This window comes from Talpa occidentalis, unplaced genomic scaffold, assembly GCF_014898055.3.
Source record: "Talpa occidentalis isolate TD23 unplaced genomic scaffold, MPIMG_talOcc4v2.1 talOcc4.4, whole genome shotgun sequence".
NCBI classification, from domain to species: domain Eukaryota; kingdom Metazoa; phylum Chordata; class Mammalia; order Eulipotyphla; family Talpidae; genus Talpa; species Talpa occidentalis.
This window is the reverse complement of record NW_023604295.1, coordinates 8,857,727-8,881,239: the sequence shown is the minus strand read 5'-3', so window position 1 is coordinate 8,881,239 and position 23,513 is coordinate 8,857,727. Positions and strand designations below refer to the sequence as shown.

The 23,513-nt window shown below is 41.0% G+C and overlaps 2 protein-coding genes across 5 annotated transcripts in view; one reads left to right on the top strand and one right to left on the bottom strand.

The window, feature by feature from the left end:
* LOC119256736 (keratin-associated protein 11-1) overlaps positions 1-23,513 on the bottom strand; it is a 45,828-nt gene that overhangs the window by 7,995 nt on the left and 14,320 nt on the right. The window lies entirely within an intron of this gene.
* Positions 9,720-14,459, top strand: LOC129146707 (uncharacterized). 4 transcript variants are annotated; one of them, XM_054700330.1, is made up of 3 exons: positions 10,093-10,170; positions 11,220-11,310; positions 12,787-14,459. In XM_054700330.1, exons 2-3 carry the CDS (start codon positions 11,245-11,247, stop codon positions 13,324-13,326), a joined length of 606 nt encoding a protein of 201 aa, XP_054556305.1. In that variant the 5' UTR covers positions 10,093-10,170; positions 11,220-11,244; the 3' UTR covers positions 13,327-14,459. The 4 variants fall into 4 exon arrangements, with proteins under 4 accessions (XP_054556306.1, XP_054556305.1, XP_054556304.1 ...); XM_054700329.1 differs by having other exon boundaries at positions 11,207-11,310; XM_054700328.1 differs by having other exon boundaries at positions 11,204-11,310.

Sequence of the window (23,513 nt, the reverse complement as noted above, 5' to 3'; positions counted from 1 at the left end):
AGAGCGGAGGAAGCTGAGATTGTTACACTCCGGCTTCCACCTATCACTGTTGATGGACCACACCCGCCATTTTCCTTCCTTGATGCCTCCAGAGCCTGGTACACCAGCTCCCTAACACCCCTCCTTCCAAGGGAAGGCACCCAGGCACCCAGGTACAGACATTACTGGCTGGCAAGCTGCTGGGGGGTGAGGGATACAGGGGGGACATCTGCTATTTAAATAAAATATCACTAAGGTTTGTTTTAAAATAGTTTTAGATATTGTGAAAAATTTAATAAATTGTATGAACAGCCAAATAAAACTTGCACTAACACCTGGCAGAGAGGGCGTCATAAACTTGACAATGGCCTGGGATCTCCAGGAGGGAGGATTTACTTATATAAGCCAGCACTGTCCTTCGGTGCATTGTTGATTAATCAAATATTTGGAAGATAAACCTATTTTATATATGAAGAAACTGAGCCCCAGAGAGCCAGCTGCCTTAGGTCAGGGACCAGGAAGATGGGTCAGGCCTGGACCCATCTTTACCTGTTTGATGCTGGGTTGGGGGTGGGAAAACGACCTTTGACCCTTGGGACTCCAGGGATTGGACAGGCCTTTGTGAAGGCTCACTGGATGGAGGGTGAGAGGCCAGCCTCTTTCTGCCTGAACTGCCTCTGCCCAGCCTTGCTGGACAAGTAGGCAAGGAAGGCCTGTGCTGGGCTGTAAGAGCATCCCCTGTGGGCAGACCTAGCCTCTGGGCCTGGGAACACAGTCATGCCACCTCTGGTCTGGACTGGGGCACAGGCGACTGGCCCCTCTGCCTCCTGAAGGATAGAGAGAGTAACTGCAGGGTCTGACGGAGACTCAGAACTGAAGACCCCCAGGACCCGTGTCTGAGTCGTCTGTGTTGTCTGTGGCCTCCACCAAGTCAGGCCCAAAACAAAGACTTAGGAATGTTGCAGCAGAGGGTCCGCGAGCCAAAGGAGGTCTGTTCCCTGTACATCTGTCCTGTGCCTCCCACCTGAAGGAGCCCTCAACCGCCTCCAGAGCTTGAATAACTGGCCAGGGAGCCAGAGAAGGGAAGATGGAACAGGCCACAGTGACAGGAGCACAGTCAGCAACTCAAGCTGCTCCCCAACAGGGCTGCTCCTGGGGGTCTCCACTCTTAGGTCCTTCTCCCCCAGTGCTGGTCCCTGAGCAGAGGCTCCTAGCAGAAAACACAGAAATTCTTTACTTCCTTTCAAGAGAGAAAACAGACACCTCTGATAATTTCAGACAAGCTTATCCTTGGTCACTTGATATTAAAAAAGAGAATTTCTGGATAAAGATAAGCTGGACACTTTAAGAAGTATGTATGGGGGCCTCCCCTGGTGGCACAGGCAGTTGAGTGCAGCGCTGTGAAGCTGTACGCAGCCTCTGCAGAGCGGGTTCAATTCCCGGCCAGGGAGAAACCCACATGGCGCGGCAGACCTCTCCTGTCTGGCCCTCTGCTCCCCTCAGCAGTGTATTTCAGTAGATCTGCGTGTTCTGTTCCCTGCTCTGTCTCTGGTGAATCCTCTCACCCTCCCGCACATCTGGCCTGTACCCCGGTTCTTGTATGCATGAATAAATAAATCTTTAAAAAAAAAAGTATGTGTGCAGATGAATGGGGCCTGGGACTGGGAGTCAGACTCCAAAAGCTCTGTCCTTGTTGCAGGGAGGAAAGAATTCAATGTGGAGACCAGAGTTAGGCAGAAAAGAAAGAGACTCATTGACAGGAAATCTCTCTAGACAGAGAGGGGTCCAGACCTGGTAGCCGCTGAGAGGCAGGAAGCAGGGGTTTAAAAGCTTTATTCAAAAATGGGGTGGTGACTGTGTGTGGTTTTTGGTGGGCAGAGCTCCAGGCAGATCCCTCTGTGGATGGTTTTGGCTCTTTGCCATCAGTTGGCTCTGGGGTCTCCTTGACCGGGTGATACCTGGTTTGGGGAAGGCAAACAGTGCTAATCTTGGTCCGCACAGGTGAGCTCCTTGGCAGGCAACCTGAGGAATTTCCTGTTTTGCAGGGCAAGGGCCCTGGGGCCTAACTGCCGACCTTCCCAGCTTGCTTCCTCCTTCACCGCTAATACTCGAAGGCCACCATTCACTAAACAGAGAACTAGGAAACAGCCAGTTTGGAAAATGCTGTTGTAGAGAACACTCAGACTAAGCAAGAAGCAAAGTGAATCAAGGAAGTAGGTGGTTGTATCCTTGATCAGGGTCTCAAAGTCATCAGAACCCACTGTACCCAGCAAGGGCCCTAGAACTGGCAGTAAAAACTAAGTGTAGGGTAAGTAAATGATATCAGGCTTTTCTGCCCTCCCGCCATTAGGATAGATGACAGAAACCTGTGGACCCAAATGCAGCCCTGATGGCGGGCACCTGGAATAGGGGGTGGGCATATGGAGATGGGATTCACCTGGGCTAAGGCTGAGCTTATTCACCGGCATCACAGAGACGCCAGAAGAAGCAGAGAAGCAAAAGCAGAAGCATGAGAGCAGCAGAGGCCATGAGAAAACACCGGAGAGCCCAGATAGAGTGAAGACTTGCTGGCAGGCCTCCCAGCACCCCCAGCACCCCTGCCTGCTGTGTACCTGGTAAATCCCAATAAAAGCCTGCAAAAGTCACCCAGGGCTCCAGGGCTCTCCTTCTTTAACTGTCTGCTCGGATCATAGAGAACCTGCACTGTGCCCATTCCCACCTCTACACTAAGGCACCCCCCTCAGACATTACCAGTGGGCTCATGATTCAACCTGGGTCCCAAGAGGAACAGAAGGAAAAGCACAGACTCTGGATTGGATGAGCATAAATCAAAGTCTTTCTAACTCACACTTCTAGGCACTGTTTGCTCATCTATCATGGGAAAATACTAATGATTAAATTACATGATAGAAATGAAATATATTTCCAAAAGGAATATAATTTGCTGTTGTCAACTACTCATAATTGATGTGAATATCCCTACAACTAAGAGTGAGTTCTGTAATCTGGTGAATAAGATTCCATTTGCATTATATATTTAAACTCCAAGGACTTGAAAAAATGAGTCTTCAAATAGCAAATGAGATTGGCATAACCTAAAAAGTCACTTTCTGATCATTTTTTCACACTTAATTAGCTATAAGTAATCCAAAATAAGAAATCTAAATATTTAAAATCATAAAATGTATTAAGTTTGATCAATGGATAAAATTTTCATAATATTTATAATGCAAATGGTAAAAAAGAAGTAAATAAAATTTTTATTTAGGTAGGCTTTAATAACAGATTTCATAATATAAAGAGTAAAAATGTAATGATCTTTAAAGGTTTTGTTATTTCTCTCTCTTAGAATTTATTAGCAGAATAACAATGTACAAAATTTTACTATGCTCTTTCAGATAATAGCTCTAGCACTATGGTGTGTTCTTGAAATTACATTTTATTAGGAAAATTAATAAACATTAATGTAGTACAGAGGACAGTGTTTGAAAGTACATTATATGCAGAAAGACTCAAGCGACTTAGACTGTTGTGTTAAGATTTTAAAAACAAGGAAGAAATGTTACCTCCAAATATTTGAATAGCCATTATAATTGCTCTCAGACAATAAAATTAGAAATAATTGCAGGCAGCTACAAGCAAATAAATCTTACCTGATTCCTGAGACTGGTGAATGCTACTGAAGAGGATGGACAACGCTTGAATGTTGTTAAGGGATTTAAATACTAAATAGAATGGAAAGAGGAGCCTCCCTGGTGGCACAAGGGGTTAAGTCTCAGTACTATCAAACTATCAAGCTATCAGCAGCCACTGCAGCATGAGTTCGATCCCCAGCCAGGGAGCTGACCCACATGGCGCAGCAGACCTCTCCTGTCTCGCCCGCTGCTCCCCTCAGCAGTGTATTTCAGTAGATCCTCCTGTTCTGCTCCCCACTCTGTCTCTGGGGATCCTCTTACCCCCCACACCTTTGGCCTACACCCCAGCTCTTGTATGCATAAATAAAATAAGTAAATCTTAAAAAAAAAAAAAATGGAATGGAAAGAAAAATGTTATACTACATCATATACAAGGTCCCTCACAATTCAGATTATGATTCTATAACTTTAATATCCCCTAAAGCTCAGTGTAAAACACATGCAATATAGTCAGCTGAAATATGGCAGCAATTTTACATGGTCCTTGTTTGCATTTTTTACTGATGTAGCTCTTAAAGAAGAAATTATACTTCAGAGTCAGCCTTTTAAAAATGAAGTCACAATCTGAGGGGGTGGGGGAAGCAAATATTGTCAAAAAATTTAAATAATAATAAAATAAAATATGCCAAGCAAAAAAAAATTCTTTTAAATAAAAATAAAAATGGAGTCAGAAAATATTATCGTTTTTGAAAAAGATCGTAAAGTTCACCCACCCACATACACACACACAAACTGTTGAATGTCCTTTCATGAGATACATGCAGAGAATCCTTTGTAGAGTTTCCCACATATGGATGGTCACTCATACCCCTTACTAATTAAAAGTAAATGATCCAAGATATAGAAACAACCTAAGTGCTCAAAGGCATATGAGTGGATAAAGAAAATGTGCTAACTATACACGAAGGAATATACTGAGCATAAAAAATGAAAAAGATGAAATTTTGCCATTTGCAACAACATGGAAGAAACTGGATTAGGGGATTATACTAATCAAAATAAGTCAGAAGAAAGACAAATACTGACTGGTGCCCCTTACATATGCAATATAGAGAAACAGACAAAACTAAACCAAAAAATCTTGAGACATCCGACTGTATAATTGAGGCTCTCAGAGTGGGAGTATGGGAGGTGGGAAAGATATGGGGGCAGAGGGTCCAGTGGTCTGTAGTGGAGGATCTGGTGGTGGGAGTGGTGTGTCCACCTACCTCTGAAGAAGTGTGGACCCGTGCTCCTAAAACATATTCAGTGTTGTAAAGCAGTGTGACCTCATTAAAAGTAATACAGATTTTTAAATTTTCATTTTTTAAAAAAGTAAAATGTCCCCTTGAGCTATGATGAAATGCAATGATCCCCTAATCTTCCTGCTTCCTTCAAAACACCAAACCTTCCGTTTCTTGGGAGGGACAAAGGAATAAAACTTCCAGTTCCATTCATTCACTTTGCATATCTTGTTGAGATTGGCACAAATACCAAGACCGGGGCAAATCAATTCCTTCTAAGTTCTGTCTTAGAAAATACAGACATGCTTCTTTTCCATGTGGTCTTCCACCTGCCTCCATGTGAGGTCTGGTAGCTGCCTGGCCCTTAGTTGTGACCATGCCAGAAGTGTTGTTTGGAGGTGGGTAGAGAGAACCATTGAGTCCAGATGTGTCTAGTACATTTTCTCATTTGATTTATAAATAACAAGTATGAATGATATTTTGGTTTGAATCACCATCTGTCCACAAACTATGATTATTTTCAAAAATTCCTCTAAATAATGTGGTAAAAGAAAAAGATTTGATTAATCATTTGCTTCCAAAACCTACACAAGTTTTGCCCAAATGATAGGAGTACATCATGGCATATGCAAACGAGGGCACCATTTTGGAGTGAACTGCTTCTTTGGGAAGCAGAAACATTTATGAAACTCAAACTGGGAAAGAGGAAATAGACACAAACTCAATTTAAAAATTGAAACCAAATCCTAATTTGACATACAGTGAATTTTCTTCTTTATAGAACTGGATTATGAAAATCTGGATTATGAAAAGTTACATATGGCAGTAGTTGCCTAAACCTAGGGAGGGAAGCTTATTGGAAATTCACTATAAATGGATGGGTGAACTATAGCTGGTCTTAGAAGGCTTGTTGAAATCTTACCACAAAACAGTTATTTAACTGCATATGAAAGGAGCCTGCAAAAAATGGGAAGACAGGGCCTCCCTGGTGGCACAGCGGTTGAGCACTGGGTTGCGAAGCTGCCTGCAGCCTCTGCAGCATGGTTCGATCACCGGGCGAGGGTCCCACATGGCGTGCAGACCTCTCCTGCTGGCCAGACCTCTCCTTCCGCCCGCTGCTCCCCTCAGCAGTGTACTTCGACAGTCTGCCTGCTCTGCTCCCCGCTCTGATTCTGGTGAATTCTCTCCCCCTCCCATGCTTCTAACTGTACCCAGTGCTTGTATAAATAAATAAATAAATCTTTAAAAAAAATGGGAAGACAATATTGTACTCTAGAAGAGAAAACAAAGCATTTTTCAAAAAATTTATTGTAAAAAGAAAAAAAATACTTTCTTTTTATTTTTTTAAATTATTTACCATTGTTTTAATCTTTGTTAATTTTTGATAGTATAGGATTTCTCCCCTCAGGTGTGGACCCCAAGGTTCTACCATCACCAGTGTATTCACCAGTGTATTCCATTGAGGAAAAGAAAATTTTAAATGCTGTGGCCTCAATAAAATTCAATAAAAATAAAATAGGATATAAAATATGAAAACAACATGAAAATACAAAATGAGATGTGTAGGAGGTTTTTAAGACACAAGCCAAGCTGAAAAGTTCCCCAAAATATTATAACTATTAAAAAAATGGGATAGTAGAATTTATATTTTATCACTATGCATAAACAGCAGAATTATCAGCAATGAAAAGTTGGGTCTTGTGTACTGAAGGATAAACTTGGGAAGTCTTAAAAGAAAATGAAAATAGTGACAATAGTCAGTCTCCGTTTCTGCCTGGAAATGAACAGAACACAAGAGGAGAAATGAAATTAAATAAACTGAATTCTGAAATGCTGTCTTTGATGTTTGTTTTACCTTCAATATTTTTTGAACTAGAAATGTTTGCATTTGTATTAAAAAGTCTAATGTAGTGATGGTAAAAGCAAATGCCTATGAAAGTTATATAAAATCTGAATCATGGTAAATGAAAAACAAAGCTTGGAAAATTGTGGAAAACAGCAGAACACATGCTTTACCTAAATTCTTTCAAAGTTAAAATTTAAAACAAATTTTAAGTCGGCATATTAGCCATACTGGGCCTACTGTCTACCAGTTCTTAACCCAGGTCAAAAATTTAGTTTCTCTTATTTTAAATCCCTTTATCTCTCATACAGATCAGAGAGAGACAGAGATGATAGCTAGCTAACTAGCTACCTAGATAGATAGATAGATAGATAGATAGATAGATAGATAGATAGATAGATAGATAGATAGATAGAAGATAGGTAATAGAAAGGACACAACAAATATATGTAAACATATATGGGGATAAGATAGAGGAATTTAAAATAAGAGATAAAATTATATCTCATTATATAATTTTTATATAATGATAGTATGGTCATATATGTATGTATCTATATAGCTATGTATACATATAGCTATGTATATACATACACTGTATAGGAATATCCAGATACACAAATCCAACCATAGTACCATATGTATAGACCTATATAGTATAGTTAATACACATACAGCCACTCTCAATAGATAGATGATAGACAGATAGATGATAGACAGATTGATATGCACATATTCATATAAAACAATACCTGATTCTAAAAGGACGTGAATATATCAATTCAAAAATGTACATATATTAGACTTCTAAAACACAATTTGAAAACAAGACTGATGCAGAGGGATGAGGCAGCAACTAGAAACCCGATTAAATGGTCCCACTTGAGCACAGAACTGAGCATCAGGCAAGCTGACTTTAACTGGACTTTAGGTTTGAAAACATAGAGACAAAGTCTAAAAAGATGTGTGGAATCCACTCAGAAAGCTCCTTATGATCTCTCAATTGAGGTTTGTCCAAAAGTAAGACTATGGAAAGAATCCAGAGAAAGTTTGACTCTAAACAAATGAGTGCCTCCAATCAAGTGACACCTATTGACACAAAAGAAAAATGAATTAACTAAGTGATAAACCCCAGATACAAAACAAGCTCTATTTAAAGTGAATGACCTTGAAGTTCCCTTTGTCCAGAGACTGTTGAAGGGGCTAAGGATCTGCAGACCCAAGAGAAAACGTGGTTCTCTGACCTCATGCTGTCAAACCCACTGACCATAAAATTTGCAGTGAAGAGTTGGCAGAAAGAGAAGAATAGAAACTCTCTAAAGCAAAATCACCAGTAATTCTGCTTTGTAGTCAACCAAATTGTTAACTGGAAGGAAAAAAACATTTATTTTAGGTGCATTTTTGGGAAATGTCAGCCTTAGCATTCTGATACAAAAACTTAGGTCTGACAAATAAATCTGACCCATAAGGAAAGATATGTCACGGCTCCTTTTGATCTCCTGAGCCTCCTACACAATCTACAGCTGTCTCTATTCCTTGCCATGATAGTCTGGGACAGGACCCATCTTCTGCAAATCCAGCCCATGCCCAATCAGGACAGAGAAAGCCCCAGAACCACATGTTCTCTAAAATCCTGAAATGTCACAGAGCCTGAGCAAATGGCCATGGGAACTATTAGAACTGACATTTAAAAAAAAAATCAAATGGACAGAAATAAATTGTAAATCACTGTTCACTAGAGTAATTTTGGTGGATCAAATATATTCTTATTCATCAATTTCTATGAGCACGTATTTATTTCCTTCATTTAAGTCTTCCCTTATCACTAAGAATGTCAAATTAACAAATTACTACAACATGTGGTAACATGACTCCAGGTTACACATATTTCTAAAATCTACAAAGACCAGATATCACAAAGCATTCTACAAAAATAAATACTGTATATACAGGGTTGAGTGTTTGGTTTCTGGGGCCAGATTGCTTTTGTGTTGGAGACAAACCAGGTGCATTCTAGTGTCACTGAAATTGCCACCCCACCCCCAGGGTAAGGAGAGACCAAAGGAAGAGACAAGTCACTCCAGGTGGGAGGTAGTAGTTTTAATGAACAGGAATATTTAAGAGGCTTTGTCTAGGGTGGGTTCAGGATGTCACTGCTGCTCACCAAATCTCATAGTTTCATGGGGGCTTTAAGTGTGTCCAATCATGTATGCAGTCCAGATAGCCTACAACAAGATGCTCATAACACAACCTCTAAGGGGGCATCCTTGCACAGCTTCCAGGAAGGCCCATCCCCTGGAGGGGGTGAGAAATCTCTGCCCAAGTTCAGCTTGAGGTCAAGTAGGCCATCATGTTCTCTTGACTGCCTTCCCCATCACTGTGTTGGGCACACATTAAAACATTGACAAAAGACTAAAGTAGATTTCACTCCAAAGAAGCTATGCAAATGTTTAACAAAAGTTGGTAAAATTTGAAGGAGGAAATGCAAATCAAAGCCACAATGAGATAATAACTTTCACCCACAGGAGGGTCAAGCTCAGTAAAATGGAGCTGTTCCGACAGTGCTCTGAAGGGCACAGCTACTGCTGATGAGAAAATATATTATTGAACAAATGAATATAATAAAGATTCCAGCAGAACTTCCAGCCCAGGTGCAATGAACACTCCAATGCAGGCATAATTAACAAGTTTGCTTACTTACAGCTCCTTCCCTTTCAAGATTCATAGCCAGGGCCTCAGCACTCTTATCTACAAGGTCAGGCAGCCAACCAGCTGGTCTCTCTCTCCAAGGCCATTCCCTAATGGCTGCATCTTTCTCCCCTTAATTTATTCCCCTTGTCTGGGGACTTTGCCACAAATGGTTGTGCCTGCTGAAAAACTATGCTATCAGTGTAACAGATACGGAGGCAGTTGTGTATTAAAGGAACCCTTGGTCTTTAAACTGGTGCTCAGACCTTATGGAGCTCCCCAGGTCTGGGACCTCATGCATGAGTAATAAAGCTTCTCCTGACCTCACCATTCCTGAAGTACCACTTGTTCTTCCTCTGCCTGGGGAAAAGGCTAGAATTTACTTCTACAACACTGCCACCCTCACATCCCATCCAGGGAAGCCCCGAAGACTCAACACATCTACGTTTAGAGAGAGATTTTAGAATGGAATTAAGGTTAAGTGAGATCATAAAGGTGAGGACTTAATCCAAATAGTTATTTCCTTATAGGTCTCACAAAAAGAGAAAGATATTCTCTCTCTGTCTCTCTCTCCCTAACCCCCACCCTCTACCATCTCAGCACCACCCTGTTCTCTCTGTCTCTTGCTCTTCCCCCTCTCCACCACGTGAACAGATAGCAAGAACTTGCCACCTGCAAATCTTCCAGCCAGGAAAAACATCTTCAAGGAGCCTAACCATGCTGACCTCAAGCCTGCAAAACTGTGAGAGAATTGCTTCTATTATTAAAAAAAAAAAAAAGATAGAATCACAGTGTGCTAACTTGTCTCAACAAAATAACTATATAGTCTTAATAAAGTAAAAATGGCTATTGATTAGTCAAATAATAGTTAGATAGCAAAATAGGAAGAACAATTTTCTGGGGAGTTATTGGGGAGTGGGCTATGTAAGGAAGTTAAATATTCATCCATCACATAACAGCCTGCTATATTATTAATTAAGGATAAGGCAATAATTACTAAAGAAACAATCTAAAACAATGTAAGGTGGCCATGTCTGGGGAACAATACTGAAGAAAAGTAACCAAAGAAATATAAATTTTGCTTTATATCAAAAGTCACCCTGTCCTATTTAATTGTTTAATTTGCATGTTTTAATTAGACTAAAAATTTTAATGATTTTTTAAATGCTCATTATCATATATTAATGTTAGTTAAATATCAGGAAGAAATATAGAAAAGACTGATTTGTTATATTATTGAAGATTAAGAGTCTCCAAACACACAAATAAATATCCATAACTTTAAGAATTAAATTTGTTACAAATGTGGAATCATAAATCAGTCAGAAAAGGATGGTATTATTCAATTAACTGGGACTGAGGTAACTGGTTAACATTTGAAGAGAATAAACCCTATTATAGATCAATTTGAAGTTAGATAAAATAAATTCAAGCTATCATCTTGCACAGCATTTCTTGAATATTTCAACGATATCTGAGATGTCTCTATAAAGCTCCACAGAATAAATAAATACCCCTAAAAATTTTTAATAAGTCAAACTATCAAAAAAATAGAAAAAAATAACAACTTAAAACATTTTTATGCATAAAATAAATTGAAAAATCTTAACATTAGCTTTAACTACTCAAGATTTTTAACTTCTATGCATCAAAGAAATCATTTTATTTAAAAAGGCAAAACACAAAGTTGGAGAAATATTTGCAGCGTGGTTTAACATGTGATATATTTGTAAAAGTTCTTAACTATCCAAAGTGGATAAAATCAAATATCCCAGTAGGGAACCATGGCAGGAAATGATTCGTGGGAAATGAAAACATGAGTCTTATCACTGTATGGGTAGCTCTTCAGACCCTCAGCTCTACAAGGAACATTCCAGGAAAGGTGAGGATTAACTATTTAAGGAGATTACAACAGGTCTGGCATTGAAAACTGTATCTCTTGGTGAATATTTTGTTTGTGCAGCAAAAAGACATACTATTGGGCCTCCCTGGTGGTGCAGCGGTTGAGCGCTGGGTTGCGAAGCTGCCCGCAGCCTCTGCAGCGCCGGTTCGATCCCCGGCTGCTCCCCGGCCACCGGAGGAGGGTCCCACATGGTGCGCAGACCTCTCCTGCCGCCCGCTGCTCCCCTCAGCAGTGCACTTCGGTCCTTCTGCCTGCTCTGCTCCCCGCTCTGGCTCTGGTGAATTCTCTCACCCTCCCGCGCTTCTGACTGTACCCAGTGCTTGTATAAATAAATAAATAAATCTTAAAAAAAAAAAAAAAAAAAGACATACTACTGCTAACAGTGTAATTTAAGAAAGGGATTCCCCATGTTCCCCGCCCCACCCAATGAAAAGTGTTGCTGAGGTTGGAGGGGAAGCTGAAAAGGACAACAGGAGGACTTGGGAGGAATCCTGGAGGAGGCACATGAAACATATATGAAGATGCTGTGCTTGCTTCTTGGGCTTTGGGCTTGCACCAGGGATTAGGGAGCTATGGAAGGAGACACAAGCAAGAGACGCTGGTGAGAGGCTCACAGAGGGGCTGGCAGTGGCAGCCCTTATGTTGACTTATAATTTGGTTTTGCTTCTTTCCTTCCAGACTTGCCTGGCCCCTTCTGCCCCTTCCCTATGGGTCCCCACCAGAAGGTGCCTTAGACTTGGGGCAGGCTTTCGGGCCTCAGTGGCCATGTTTTGGGCCACCCCTGTTTGGCTGGGCATTTACCCACAAGGGGATGAGTAATTCTGGGCACTTGATTTGGGAAACTATTTTAACTATATTCTTTCTCTTTTCTTCTTTCCATTGTACAACTAATTCTATTAAAGTTCTTTTCTATTGAGGATCTGTCATAAGGGGTAGATGGCACAACCTATTTAGAGTATGCAAGGTTTGGGGGTCTAGCACTATTACTTTAGGTAACCCTATTACTTTATTACTTTCAAGTATTTAGCAATTATTTAATTTAAATGTAAATAGCTAGAGGGTTGTAGGGTAAAGAAAATATCAGGCTTTTCTGCCCTTCCCCCATCAGGATAGGTGATGGATCCTTGTCCTGAATGCATGCCTGATGGCGGGCACCTGGAATAGGGTGTGGGCATAGGTAGATGGGATTCAGCTGAGCTAAGACTGTGCTTTTTTTTTTTAATTGAATATATATATATGTATGTATATATATATTTTTTTAATTAATAAATTTTATTTTTATATTCCCCATACAATTGCAATCCCCCAATTCTGACCCCAATCCCTCCCTCCCGCCCCCCACCCCCCAAAAAGTGTCTCTGGTTCATAGTTTTTGTTGATTTTGATTTTCACTTTCTTATAGTTATTCATTTTCCTGGCCCCTTATTTAAGTATTCTAGATTTTTTTTTTTTAAGGGCAGCGTCATGGGGACGCCAGCAGCAGCAGCAGTAGCAGCAGCAGCAGCAGCAGCAGCAGAACCTGAAGGAGAAGCCGAAGCAGAAGCAGAGAACGCCAGAGAGCCCAGACAGAGTGAAGACTTGCTGGGGGCTGGGAGGTCTGCCAGCCTCCCAGCCCCCCAGCCAGCACCCCTGCCTGCCATATGCCTGGTGAACCCAAATAAAAAACCTGCAAAACTACTGAGGACTCTGACTCCTCCTTTACCCGGTCTGCATGGGATCAGAAAACCTGCACCGTGTCCAAGTCCTGCCCTTACAATGGGCGTAAGTCGGCAGGATCCATGTAGACGGGTATTGGAGCCCTCCGAAGACCTGGAGGGACTAAGGAGAACAGACTGTTTGCCTGTGATGACGCTGGAGGCGCCATGGCGGCACAGAAGTTGGATACGGTCCGGAGCTGTGGGACGAGACCTCGCATGGAGGAGACGCCCGAGAGGACCAGCCAACGACACCGGAAAGGACCAGCCAATGACCCCTGAGGCAGCAGGCCGTTGCTGAAGCAGGGAGAGGCCAATGGACTGATAGACTGATGAACTGATGATCTTGGACTGACAATCCCGCCAGAAGGCAGAGGACCTTGGCAGGTTATGTTTTTTTTTTTTTTGAGAATCTGGGGGTGGCCAGTGGGCCTTGATGGCCAAAAGCAGCCTGTGCATGCCCAGCAGCCAGGTGGAGGAGAAAAGCCAACTAAGAAGGCAAAAGCTGGTGCTGATGCTAAGTTGAGAAGACCTGAGCGGCTGTTAAGCAGCCTGGGTATGCTGAAGAACTGTGAGTCTCGTAAAATCACCTGTGGGTGATGCCCTGCTCATTCTTGAGTGAGGGTGAGGAGCTGAGGAACCTGTCCTTGGGGGACGGGTGGGGAACGTGGCTTGGGGTGGAGCCCAAGCCGAATGCAGAGTTTGGATCCCTGACCCATGTGCTTGTGCAGTGGGTTGGCTTGAGTGCAGGGGTCTGTGAGTCGCATGGGTGGCTATGAAGGCCGAGTGTTGGAGCGACTGCAGACAGAAACCCTGAGGGTTGGCGATTACCCCCAACAGAATAAAATTGCCAATCCCAGAGCTAGTGCATCCTGGGGGTGGATGCTGTGTGTGCCTTGTAGCCGAGACTACAGCCAGAGAAGGCCAGGAAGCCTGACGGCTCCTGGTGTGTCATAGCAGATGCCGTGAGTGATTCCCCTCCCTCGTATGAGCAGTGCCTTCGGCAGCAGATTTGGTGGCTCATCTGCTGGTACCAATAATTGTCTTTTGCACTTGGTTGGTGCCCTGCCTGGACTTATTTGTGTTCTGTTGTATTTTGTTATATTGTATTTTGTTATATTTGATGCATTTGCTTTTGTGGGCCATGGCTGCATTGTTTGTTTGCTTAGAAAATTGTATATATATGTATAGACTGTATGGCAGAAAACCCTGAGGGGGTGGACTGTAGGGTAAAGAAAGTATCAGGCTTTTCTGCCCTTCCGCCATCAGGATAGATGATGGATCCTTGTTCTGAATGCATGCCTGATGGCGGGCACCTGGAATAGGGTGTGGGCATAGGTAGATGGGATTCAGCTGAGCTAAGACTGTGCTTTTAAGGGCGGCGTCACGGGGACGCCAGCAGCAGCAGCAGCAGCAGCAGCAGCAGCAGCAGCAGCAGCAGCAGCAGCAGCAGCAGCAGCAGCAGCACCTGAAGGAGAAGCCAAAGCAGAAGCAGAGAACGCCAGAGAGCCCAGATAGAGTGAAGACTTGCTGGGGGCTGGGAGGTCTGCCAGCCTCCCAGCACCCCAGCCAGCACCCCTGCCTGCCATATGCCTGGTGAACCCCAAATAAAAAACCTGCAAAACTACTGAGGACTCTGACTCCTCCTTTACCCGGTCTGCATGGGATCAGAAAACCTGCGCTGTGGCCATTCCTGACTTTACAAGGGTAAAGAACAAAATGGTAGCATCTAGATCCTCCACTCCAAAGACCTCGGGAAAGACACAAGATGAATAAGCTGTTGTATATTTTCACTCTTTTATGGAAGAAAATGTTAAGTTTGATGAAGCTCAGTAAATGTAACATTGTATGTTAAGGAAAGCCACAAGGTTCTCTCGAGTCCTATTGCCAAATTAGCTCTACCTTGGGAAACTGACAGAAAAACACAGTTGGGGACAAGTTTCTGAAACAGCAAAGGATGAGATCAAATCTGGATTGCAAATAAAAAGTATGGCACTGCATACGCAGGTCCTAGAATTTGGAGGTACTCCGCGTAAATAAGCAAAATAATCATACATCATCACCTCTGTCTGGAAAAACCCAGAAGAGCTTTGTAAATAGGACAATATTGTGAATAATTTGGTGGTTTGTTGCTATAATTGTACTCCATAGCATTTAATGCTACCAAAGGGAAAAAAAACCACAAGCGAGGTGGGGCATGGATAGGAAGGAGAGGCTGTAGCCTCCGCTGCAGGGTGTGAGCTCTCATGAGTGTCTGTGAGGTTGAGCCCACTGACCTAATGTAGCTTGATGTTATCCCAATGGAAGTTCAAAGTCAAGGTTTGGCTTTTCATCTGTATCCAGATAAAAGATCATTTTTTGAATATAAAAGTGGTACTTTTTCTAATAATTAAGTTTCTAAGCCATCATGCTCTTAAAATGGTTTTCATTATAAAATTAAATGTAGTTCCATTTTGCCAAATATGTGTTAAAAATGAGAAAATTCCTTTTCTGTTTCTGAGTTGTAAAAGGTAATTAATTCAATTTTTGGACAGAAAGTCAAGCAATGCTAATTCTTTATGTGGGACGTAGCTATGGTTGAAAAACAACTAAATTGTAGGGGCTAAATGTAAAACACTTTAAGGGAAGTAGTTGCAATTTGCTTATTTAATTGGCTCATTCTCAATGTTATCTTCTCAGCTATTGCATTTTGCACACAATGCAATTACACACATTGTTTAGATGTAATCTAGCCCCCCAAAATCAGATAGGAGTGGCAAGGAAATGTAAAAGGTTAAATGGTGGCCTCAAAAACATATGTTCAAGATCTAAACCTAAGTACTCATAACTGTGACATTATTTGAAAATAAAGTCTTTGCAGACATAATTAAGGATCTTGAGACAGATAATCCTGGAATTGGAGTGGACCCTAAATCAGATATTCTCATAAGAGACAGAAAAGGAAAAGACACAGAGACACAAAGAAATAGGAAGCTGGAGACAGAGATCGAAGCGATGCTTCCACAAGCTAAGGGAAAACAGGAGCCTCGAGGAGCTGGAAGAGGCAGGAAGATTCTTTCAAGTGAATATCGCTGGGCTGACACTTTGATCTCAGACTTCTGGCCCCGACAGTTGTGAAGGAATATATTTCTGTTATTTTAAGCTCTTCAGGTATTGTATAGTTATAACTGCCTTAGAAAACTAATACAGGAGGCTTCATGAAAACATAACCTTCATTTCTGATTTTATCTGGTTGTATTTTCATTTTTTACTTTGTTTGGCTAAAGGTTTTTCGATTTTATTTGTCTTTTCAAATCACCAGCTCTTGGTTTTATTGACCTTTTGTATTATCTTTTTGATCTCTGTTTCATTGATTTCTGCTCTAATTTCTATTATTTCCTTCTTTCTTCTGACTCATAGTGATTTTTTTTTCTTCTTTTTTAGTTTCCTTAGGTATAACGTTACCTTTCTTACTTGTGTTTCAACAGCTTGATGAATTTAATAAATAACTAGTAACTAATACAATTTGATGATGAGGTCACAATGATGCAGTATGAATATCAACTAATAATTATAAAGAGAGATTATAATTAGGGAAACCTGTTAATCAGCTACTTTAACACTTTAACAGTTATGGATGAAAAAAAAAACAGTTATGGATGAGATAACAGGAGTCAAGATCAAGGTGTTGTCAGTGCAGGTACACAAAGGTGCCTACACACTTTAAAGAAAATGTACCATGGCCACCCACATCTTGTCATATTTTCTTAAATTTTTTCCCATCTGGGATTTTATATAAATATTAATTGCATTCATGCCCACTAAAGTATACTATGCTTTTCCCTACTTATACATTTAACATAAAATTCTAGGCAAAAAGATTAACAACACCTAGTATCATATTTGCATCAGGTAGGATTTAGCCTATATGAAATCTAACAGAAAGATTCTAGAATTTGGGCCTCCCTGGTGGCCTAGGGGTTAAGTCTCAGTGTTATCACCTCCATGGCCTGAGTTCATCCCCAGCCAGGGAGCTGACCCACAAGTGGCGCAGCAGACCTCTCCTGTCTCACCTGATGCCCCCCTCAGCAGTGTATCTCAGTGGATCCCCTATTCTGCTCCCCACTCTGTCTCTGGTGAATCCTCTTACCCCCCACCTCTTAACTATACCCCGGTTCTCCTACACAAAAATAAAAATAAGGGCGTCTCCTGGTGGCGCAGGTAGTTGAGCGCCGCCCGGGGAAGCTGTCTGCAGCTTCTGCAGCGCTGGTTCGATCCTGGCCTGCCGGCAAGGGACCCATATGGCGCGGCAGACCTCTCTTGTCTTGCCCTCTGCTCCCCTCAGCAGTGTATTTTGTCAGTCTGCCTGTTCTGTTCCCCACTCTGTCTCTGATGAATCCTCTCACCCTCCTGTGAATCTGGCCTGTACCCCAGTTCTTGTATAAATAAATCTTAAAAAAATAAATAAATAAAATAAAAATAAATAAAATTTTTTAAAAGGTTATAGAATTAAATTGGTCAATCACCTCAATATATTATACTTACATGAGCACAGATAAAATATATACACTGAAAGACACTATAAGAAACTGTCATTGGAGGGAGAAGGCAGGAGATGTTAGAATAAGACTGAACCCTGAAATCTGAAAAACCTACATTCTTGTCTTATACAATAATTCTTTCAAATATTAAGACTGAATACACTTACCACAACAAAATAGCTAATAGAGAAAGCCACATTTTAAGAATTCTCCATGTCAAATTGGGCGTACATACCCTAAAGCAAATCTTTACAGAGTGTCCTTCAAGGTATTCTAGGAGGTAAAACAAAGGCTGGGAGACTTCCTGAGTTATTCCACTAGAAAGCCACAATGTCTGTTATCATATAAAAGCTCAGATAAAATCTACAGTAAAATCTACAAACTTTCATTCACAAAATGGCTTTTAAATTTATTTCACCTGGAATTTTTTTGAAGGGAGAAAAGAAACAGGAATCATCTCTTTTTATTAATTCACAGCACTAGAGCTCCTTGGAATATTGTCTAAACATGCCGAGTCAACATGCCTTCTGTGGGATAGCTATTTTGAGCATTAAAAAGGAAAAGTTTTCCTTTAAGCAAACGGCAGGTGCTTTATATGAAACAATTGAAATAAATAGCAAGAGTGTTATCATATCAACTGAACTGGAGTCATCACTTTTCTCAAAAACAGTATAAAAATATGCACAGTAACTAAGGAAGCTAAAAAATGAAAAGGGAAAATACCGATATTTTAAGAAATATTCAAGAAAATAGTTTCATATTTCACAATTATGAAAATGATGTTTGGAATGAATATCAACTGGATTCCTGGCACTGAAACACAAAAAATTAGAAGAAACAATATTGTAGAAATCTAGATTTCAAAATATAAAACAAGAAGATGATGAAAATCAAGGTCCACTTGCCAGCTCTTCAGTAGCAAACTCTTCAATTAATTTTAGTAGCAAGTTTCACAGCCAGTCGATGCAACTACCGGCCTTGGGCTCTGACCATAATTTGTAAATCCAAAACCATAAACCCCAGAAATCAAGCTACCACACACAAAATCAAAGTGTTGGGAAGAGAATCCCAACAGTAATGAGAATGGAAGACGCTGCGTCTCACCCAACCAGCTACTTCTCTCTTAACTGGACCTTGCAAACTGGACCTTCTCTCTTAACTGGACTCATCTACTCTTTAAAACCCAGTTCAATTTATTTTCATCTGAAAACCCTCCCATGGGTCTCCACCCCACAGCAAAATTGATCCTACTAATTCTGTAAATCCACAGCCCTTCATACAGGCTTCCCCATTATGGCTCTTACTTTGTGCTAACTGGCGATTTGTTTATCTGCTTCCCACTGCATTAGAATCTTTGTAAGAGAGACTGTCCAATTACTAGCAGAGGCTCAATAAATATCAGTCACATAAATGAGCGAGTAACTGAACAAATGGTTTAAACTCAAAGACAGTCCAGTGTCCCCTAATTTTAAATGCATAGATGACACCCCAGAGTACCTGACAGCCTCCTTTTCAGTGTCTCTTGAGGCCCTCTTATGCATTTCTTCCCATAGTGATATGCAAAGTTAGAGGATAAAATGAGAAAATAAAGCCATCAAATAAGAAATAAAGAAAGGAAAGGAGTAGGAGGAGAATCTAATCATAATTCTAAACCATCAATTTCCCTCTCATGACCTTGAAGAAAACAGTCAGCAGCTTTGAAAAATCACTCACTTGATAAGTTCCACACAGAAATAAGTTCTTTAGGGGGAAAAAAGAGTCAGAAAACTGTTCTGAAATGCCAAAGGTTTTTGGTTGTTTTGCAATGGCATTTATTTGGTATTCGAATGTCACATCTCACTTTGAAAGGCCCAAACTACCCATCAAGATATTACACAGCTCAGTAAGCACCATGCACTCATAAATGTAGTTTGCCTTTTCAATTACACGGCACCAGAGATATGGGCAGCCTCCAAGAATTTCATGGAGAGTCACTCAAATAAAACATGGCCTAGACATGTTAATTTAGCAGCACATATGGAAGGATGGAGGTTGGCAGCCTTAACTATGAATCAAAGAAGAATTTGATCAGCCAGCCTGCCTGACCCTTCATATTACAAAACGTAGAAGATGAAAAAAAATGTAATGTTCCATCAAAATTTTGCTGTACTGACTCCTGTGCAAGACATGTGGATGTTTCTATTTTTCTACTTAAGATTCACATAAATGTCTTGGTTGTCTTCCCCTTGTCTTCCAATAGAGAAAGTGTGAATCCATCTGTGAACTGGTTTCTCTGAGTCATCCAACGCTGCTCTTCATCAGCGTTTTCCAACATTCATTTCATAAAATAATCATCCCACTAGCAGCTCTGAGATAAAAGGGTTTCATGGTGTGTGTGTGTGTGTGTGTGAGAGAGAGAGAAAGGGAGAGAGAGAGAGAGAGAGAGAGAGAGAGAGAGATGGGAATGGTCTCTCTAGCAGAGATTTACATATGTAGTAGCAGTGTTAAAAATATGAGGACTAAATAAACAAATCATGCTAAATTAATTGCATCTGAACTTCTCAAACATTTGTCTTACAGAACCCTTCTTTCCATTTTGAAATTAATACAACATCCAACAAAGATGACTGCAGAATTTTACAGATTAAATACAGGATTCAGTTTCATTTGAATTTCAGGTAAATAACAGATTTGTAGTATAATCGTGTCCCAAAACCTTGCTCAAGTGGGACATACGCATACTGAAAAAAATTTTATAAGAAGCCCAAGACTAGCAGTAGTGAGAGTTGGACACAGCTGAGGATGGAGAATGGCAGTGATTGTGTCCTGAGATGATAAAAGTATAAACAAAAGTAGCAGGTAGGAGGCAGTAGAATCTTCCCCTGGAACAGCCCACCAGTTGGCAGAGGCTAAGTTGTATGCCAGTTTAGCCTCACTGCACCATCCTATGCCCTGAGTGCTGCTGGAGTCCTGTCAAACGGGGCAGGACAGACTCCAGGAGGAATTGGTCGGGCCTTTGGTTAGATGGCCAGCTAAAGTCTTAAGAGTGAAGAACAGTGTTCCAGTGCATCCTGCATACGGTTGCCAGATTTAACAAAAACAAAATTATTAAAGTATATATAAGTCTACATGTATATATACACACATGTATATGTGACTCCCATTTACATTGAATTTTGGATAATCTACAATCCATTGTAGATTATTGCTGAATGGAAAATAGTAGGATGCCCTTGTTGAAGATTATAGAATCTAACAGTTGCAACATTGTGAAGAAACTCTTCTGCTTGCAGCTTAACTCAAATGAGAGTGAATAAAGAACCACAAAATCTAGAGTGTTCCCTGCATATTTATGTAAAAAAACCCTCTCAATTGGAAGCCATTTAGTGGGTCCCACACTGACTATGTTTACTGGATAAGGGACTCACTCTCTTTCTCTTTCTTCATTCATTAAATGAGGGAGTGGTATAAATTAGTCACTCTGTCTTGTTCAGCACTAACATCCTACAAAAGGCGCTGTTACACCATGGAAATAGGGGCCAGAGTAGAAAAGTAGATAATTTAGGATGACATTGTGTGGCTTATGCTTCTTACTAGAGGCAAATGTATTTCATTTATAAATCTGTTGACTGATGAATTCTCATTTTATTTCAAGATTTGATTTGATTTGATTTCAAGAAATTCCTAAATTATTCCTGAGCCTTATAATCATTACCAAAATGACCTCCTCTGAGGTAATTACTGATGATTTACATGTCGATTTTTGTATAGAAGGCTATTCCTTGGGGTTATTGCAACAATGTGCATGGAACAGGAGGGGATTATGTTAAATGGATCAAGTCAGAAGAAGAAAGACAAACACCGGGTGTCTCTAGGTATTTTCCACTCACAGGTGGAAGAAAGGGAAACAAAATAGAGTCAGACAACACCAAACCACAACAAATCCTAGAAATCCGGCTGTAACTGAGGCTACCAGAGCAGGAGGGTTTAGAGGAAAGGGAGGTAGAAACGCAATGGACTGCGGTTGAGGACTGTGGGTGCTTTGGTGGAGGGTGCGGTGTTGTGACATACACCTGAAGAGGTGGGAGCCTCTATTTCTCAGCCATACACAGTGTATGCACAAGTGCTACCTCAATTTTTAAAAAATTATTTTTTTAATTAATTAAATAATGCTGCCTAAGAATCAATCCTTAAATGCTATAAGTAATCCCTGAATGTATTAGATTAGTGCCCAAATGGATCCCTCCCCACATGCCCTATTACCTAAAGCGGAACCCCTGTGATGAACAGGTGGAAGGGATTCAGGTTCAGCGCCCCTTGCAGGGTGCCCACTTAGAGTCAGACTTCTACATGACGCTCTTTCATTCTTTCAACCACATTATGAGGTGTCACAGACACAGGCTCCTGCTCACCAAGCCTATTTTCTTTTCCTCCTTCATGGGCATCTAGAACATAGGACCCAATCCCTTGCACTTGAATATGGCCACATGCCTGGAAACTTGCTAGTGGAATGTGAGAAGTGACGAGTGCTGACTCAAAACCCCACACATGTAATCCCATATCATTATCCTCTGTGGTCACATTGGAAGCCACTTGTTGAAACTAGAAGGGGGACAAAGTTAGAAAGTATTTTTGTCTCTAAATCATTGCTGAGAGAAGAGCTACCCACAACTCAGGACGCCCTTTCAAGACTGGATCTGAGGTCCTGTGGTGGTGAGGGGATGAGATGATGCCCTTTGTCTTTTACAGTGATGAACATGACCTTAGTCAATCTTGAAGTTGCATCTTACACGTGAAGGAATAGAGAGACTTCGAAAGATCAAACAATGCAACTTCCTGTTAAAGTGGTAGAACTGAATCCAACACCCAAACTAATTCCACATCCCCAGAACTTGCCAAAAGCAAGGTTGCTCTCTCCCAACCTTTCTGATTTTAGAAGAGCTTTATATATACCTTCAGGCCATTTGCAGGTTCTCAATCTTTTCAAAAGAAATATGTTCCAAACTTTTTCCAGAATTATATGCAGAGATAAGAGAAGAGCCCATGAATTAGTATCTTGGCAAGAGCAACCACAGAGATTAAGTTCTTCCTTCATTTTAATCAAATCGATTTGAAAATGAATGCAAACCTTAATCCCAAGATTTATAGCTGGGACTCTTGTCCAAGGAGTAAGTTTTAAGGTAAGATCAGTTCATTTTCTAGTTAGTTTTATTTCCATATTTCATCATTTACCATGGGCAAAAAAGATGCACAGATTACCGAATGCATTACTTTTTCATAGGATTTCTAGTCTCTCAGCATGTCTAGTTGCATGAATGTCACAGTAAAAAGATATAGGAACATAGATCACACCTGAGCTCACAAAGTCTGCCAGCGCAGCAGAGGAATTCTGGGAAAATACATACCTTGTGACCCCTTGTGCCTGTCCCTCTCCCCTCCCTCTTAGTCTCAGCACCCTCAGGATCTTTATTGATGTCCACTAGTTTCCAAAAACGTTAGTTGCTGAATTGTCTGCTGTGATTTTGCCTGATATTTGAAAAAGTGTTCATTAGGATTTATCTCGCATCTATTGCTTTCAATAGATTTTAAGATAAATGTGATGGTGAATTTGATGTGCCAGCTTGGCTGGGCCATGGTGCCTGTGTGGTCAACCATTATTCTGGATGTTTCCATGAGGGTGTTTTGGATGAAATTAACATTTAAATCAGTGAACTTTGAACAAAACAGATTGCCCTCCCTACTGTGGGTGGGCACTACCCAATCAGTTGAAGACATAAATAGAACAAAGACTGATTTCCTATATACAAAAGGGAATTCTACCAGTAGACAGCTTTCAGACTTGAACTACAGCATCAGCATTTCCTCAGTGTCTGTCTGTCTGTCTCTCTCTCTCTCTCTCTCTCTCTCTCCCTCTCCCTCTCTCTCTCTCTCTCTTCTAACTCTAGAAGAATAAGAAAGATGAATATGCTAGTCCCATCCAGAGAGAACA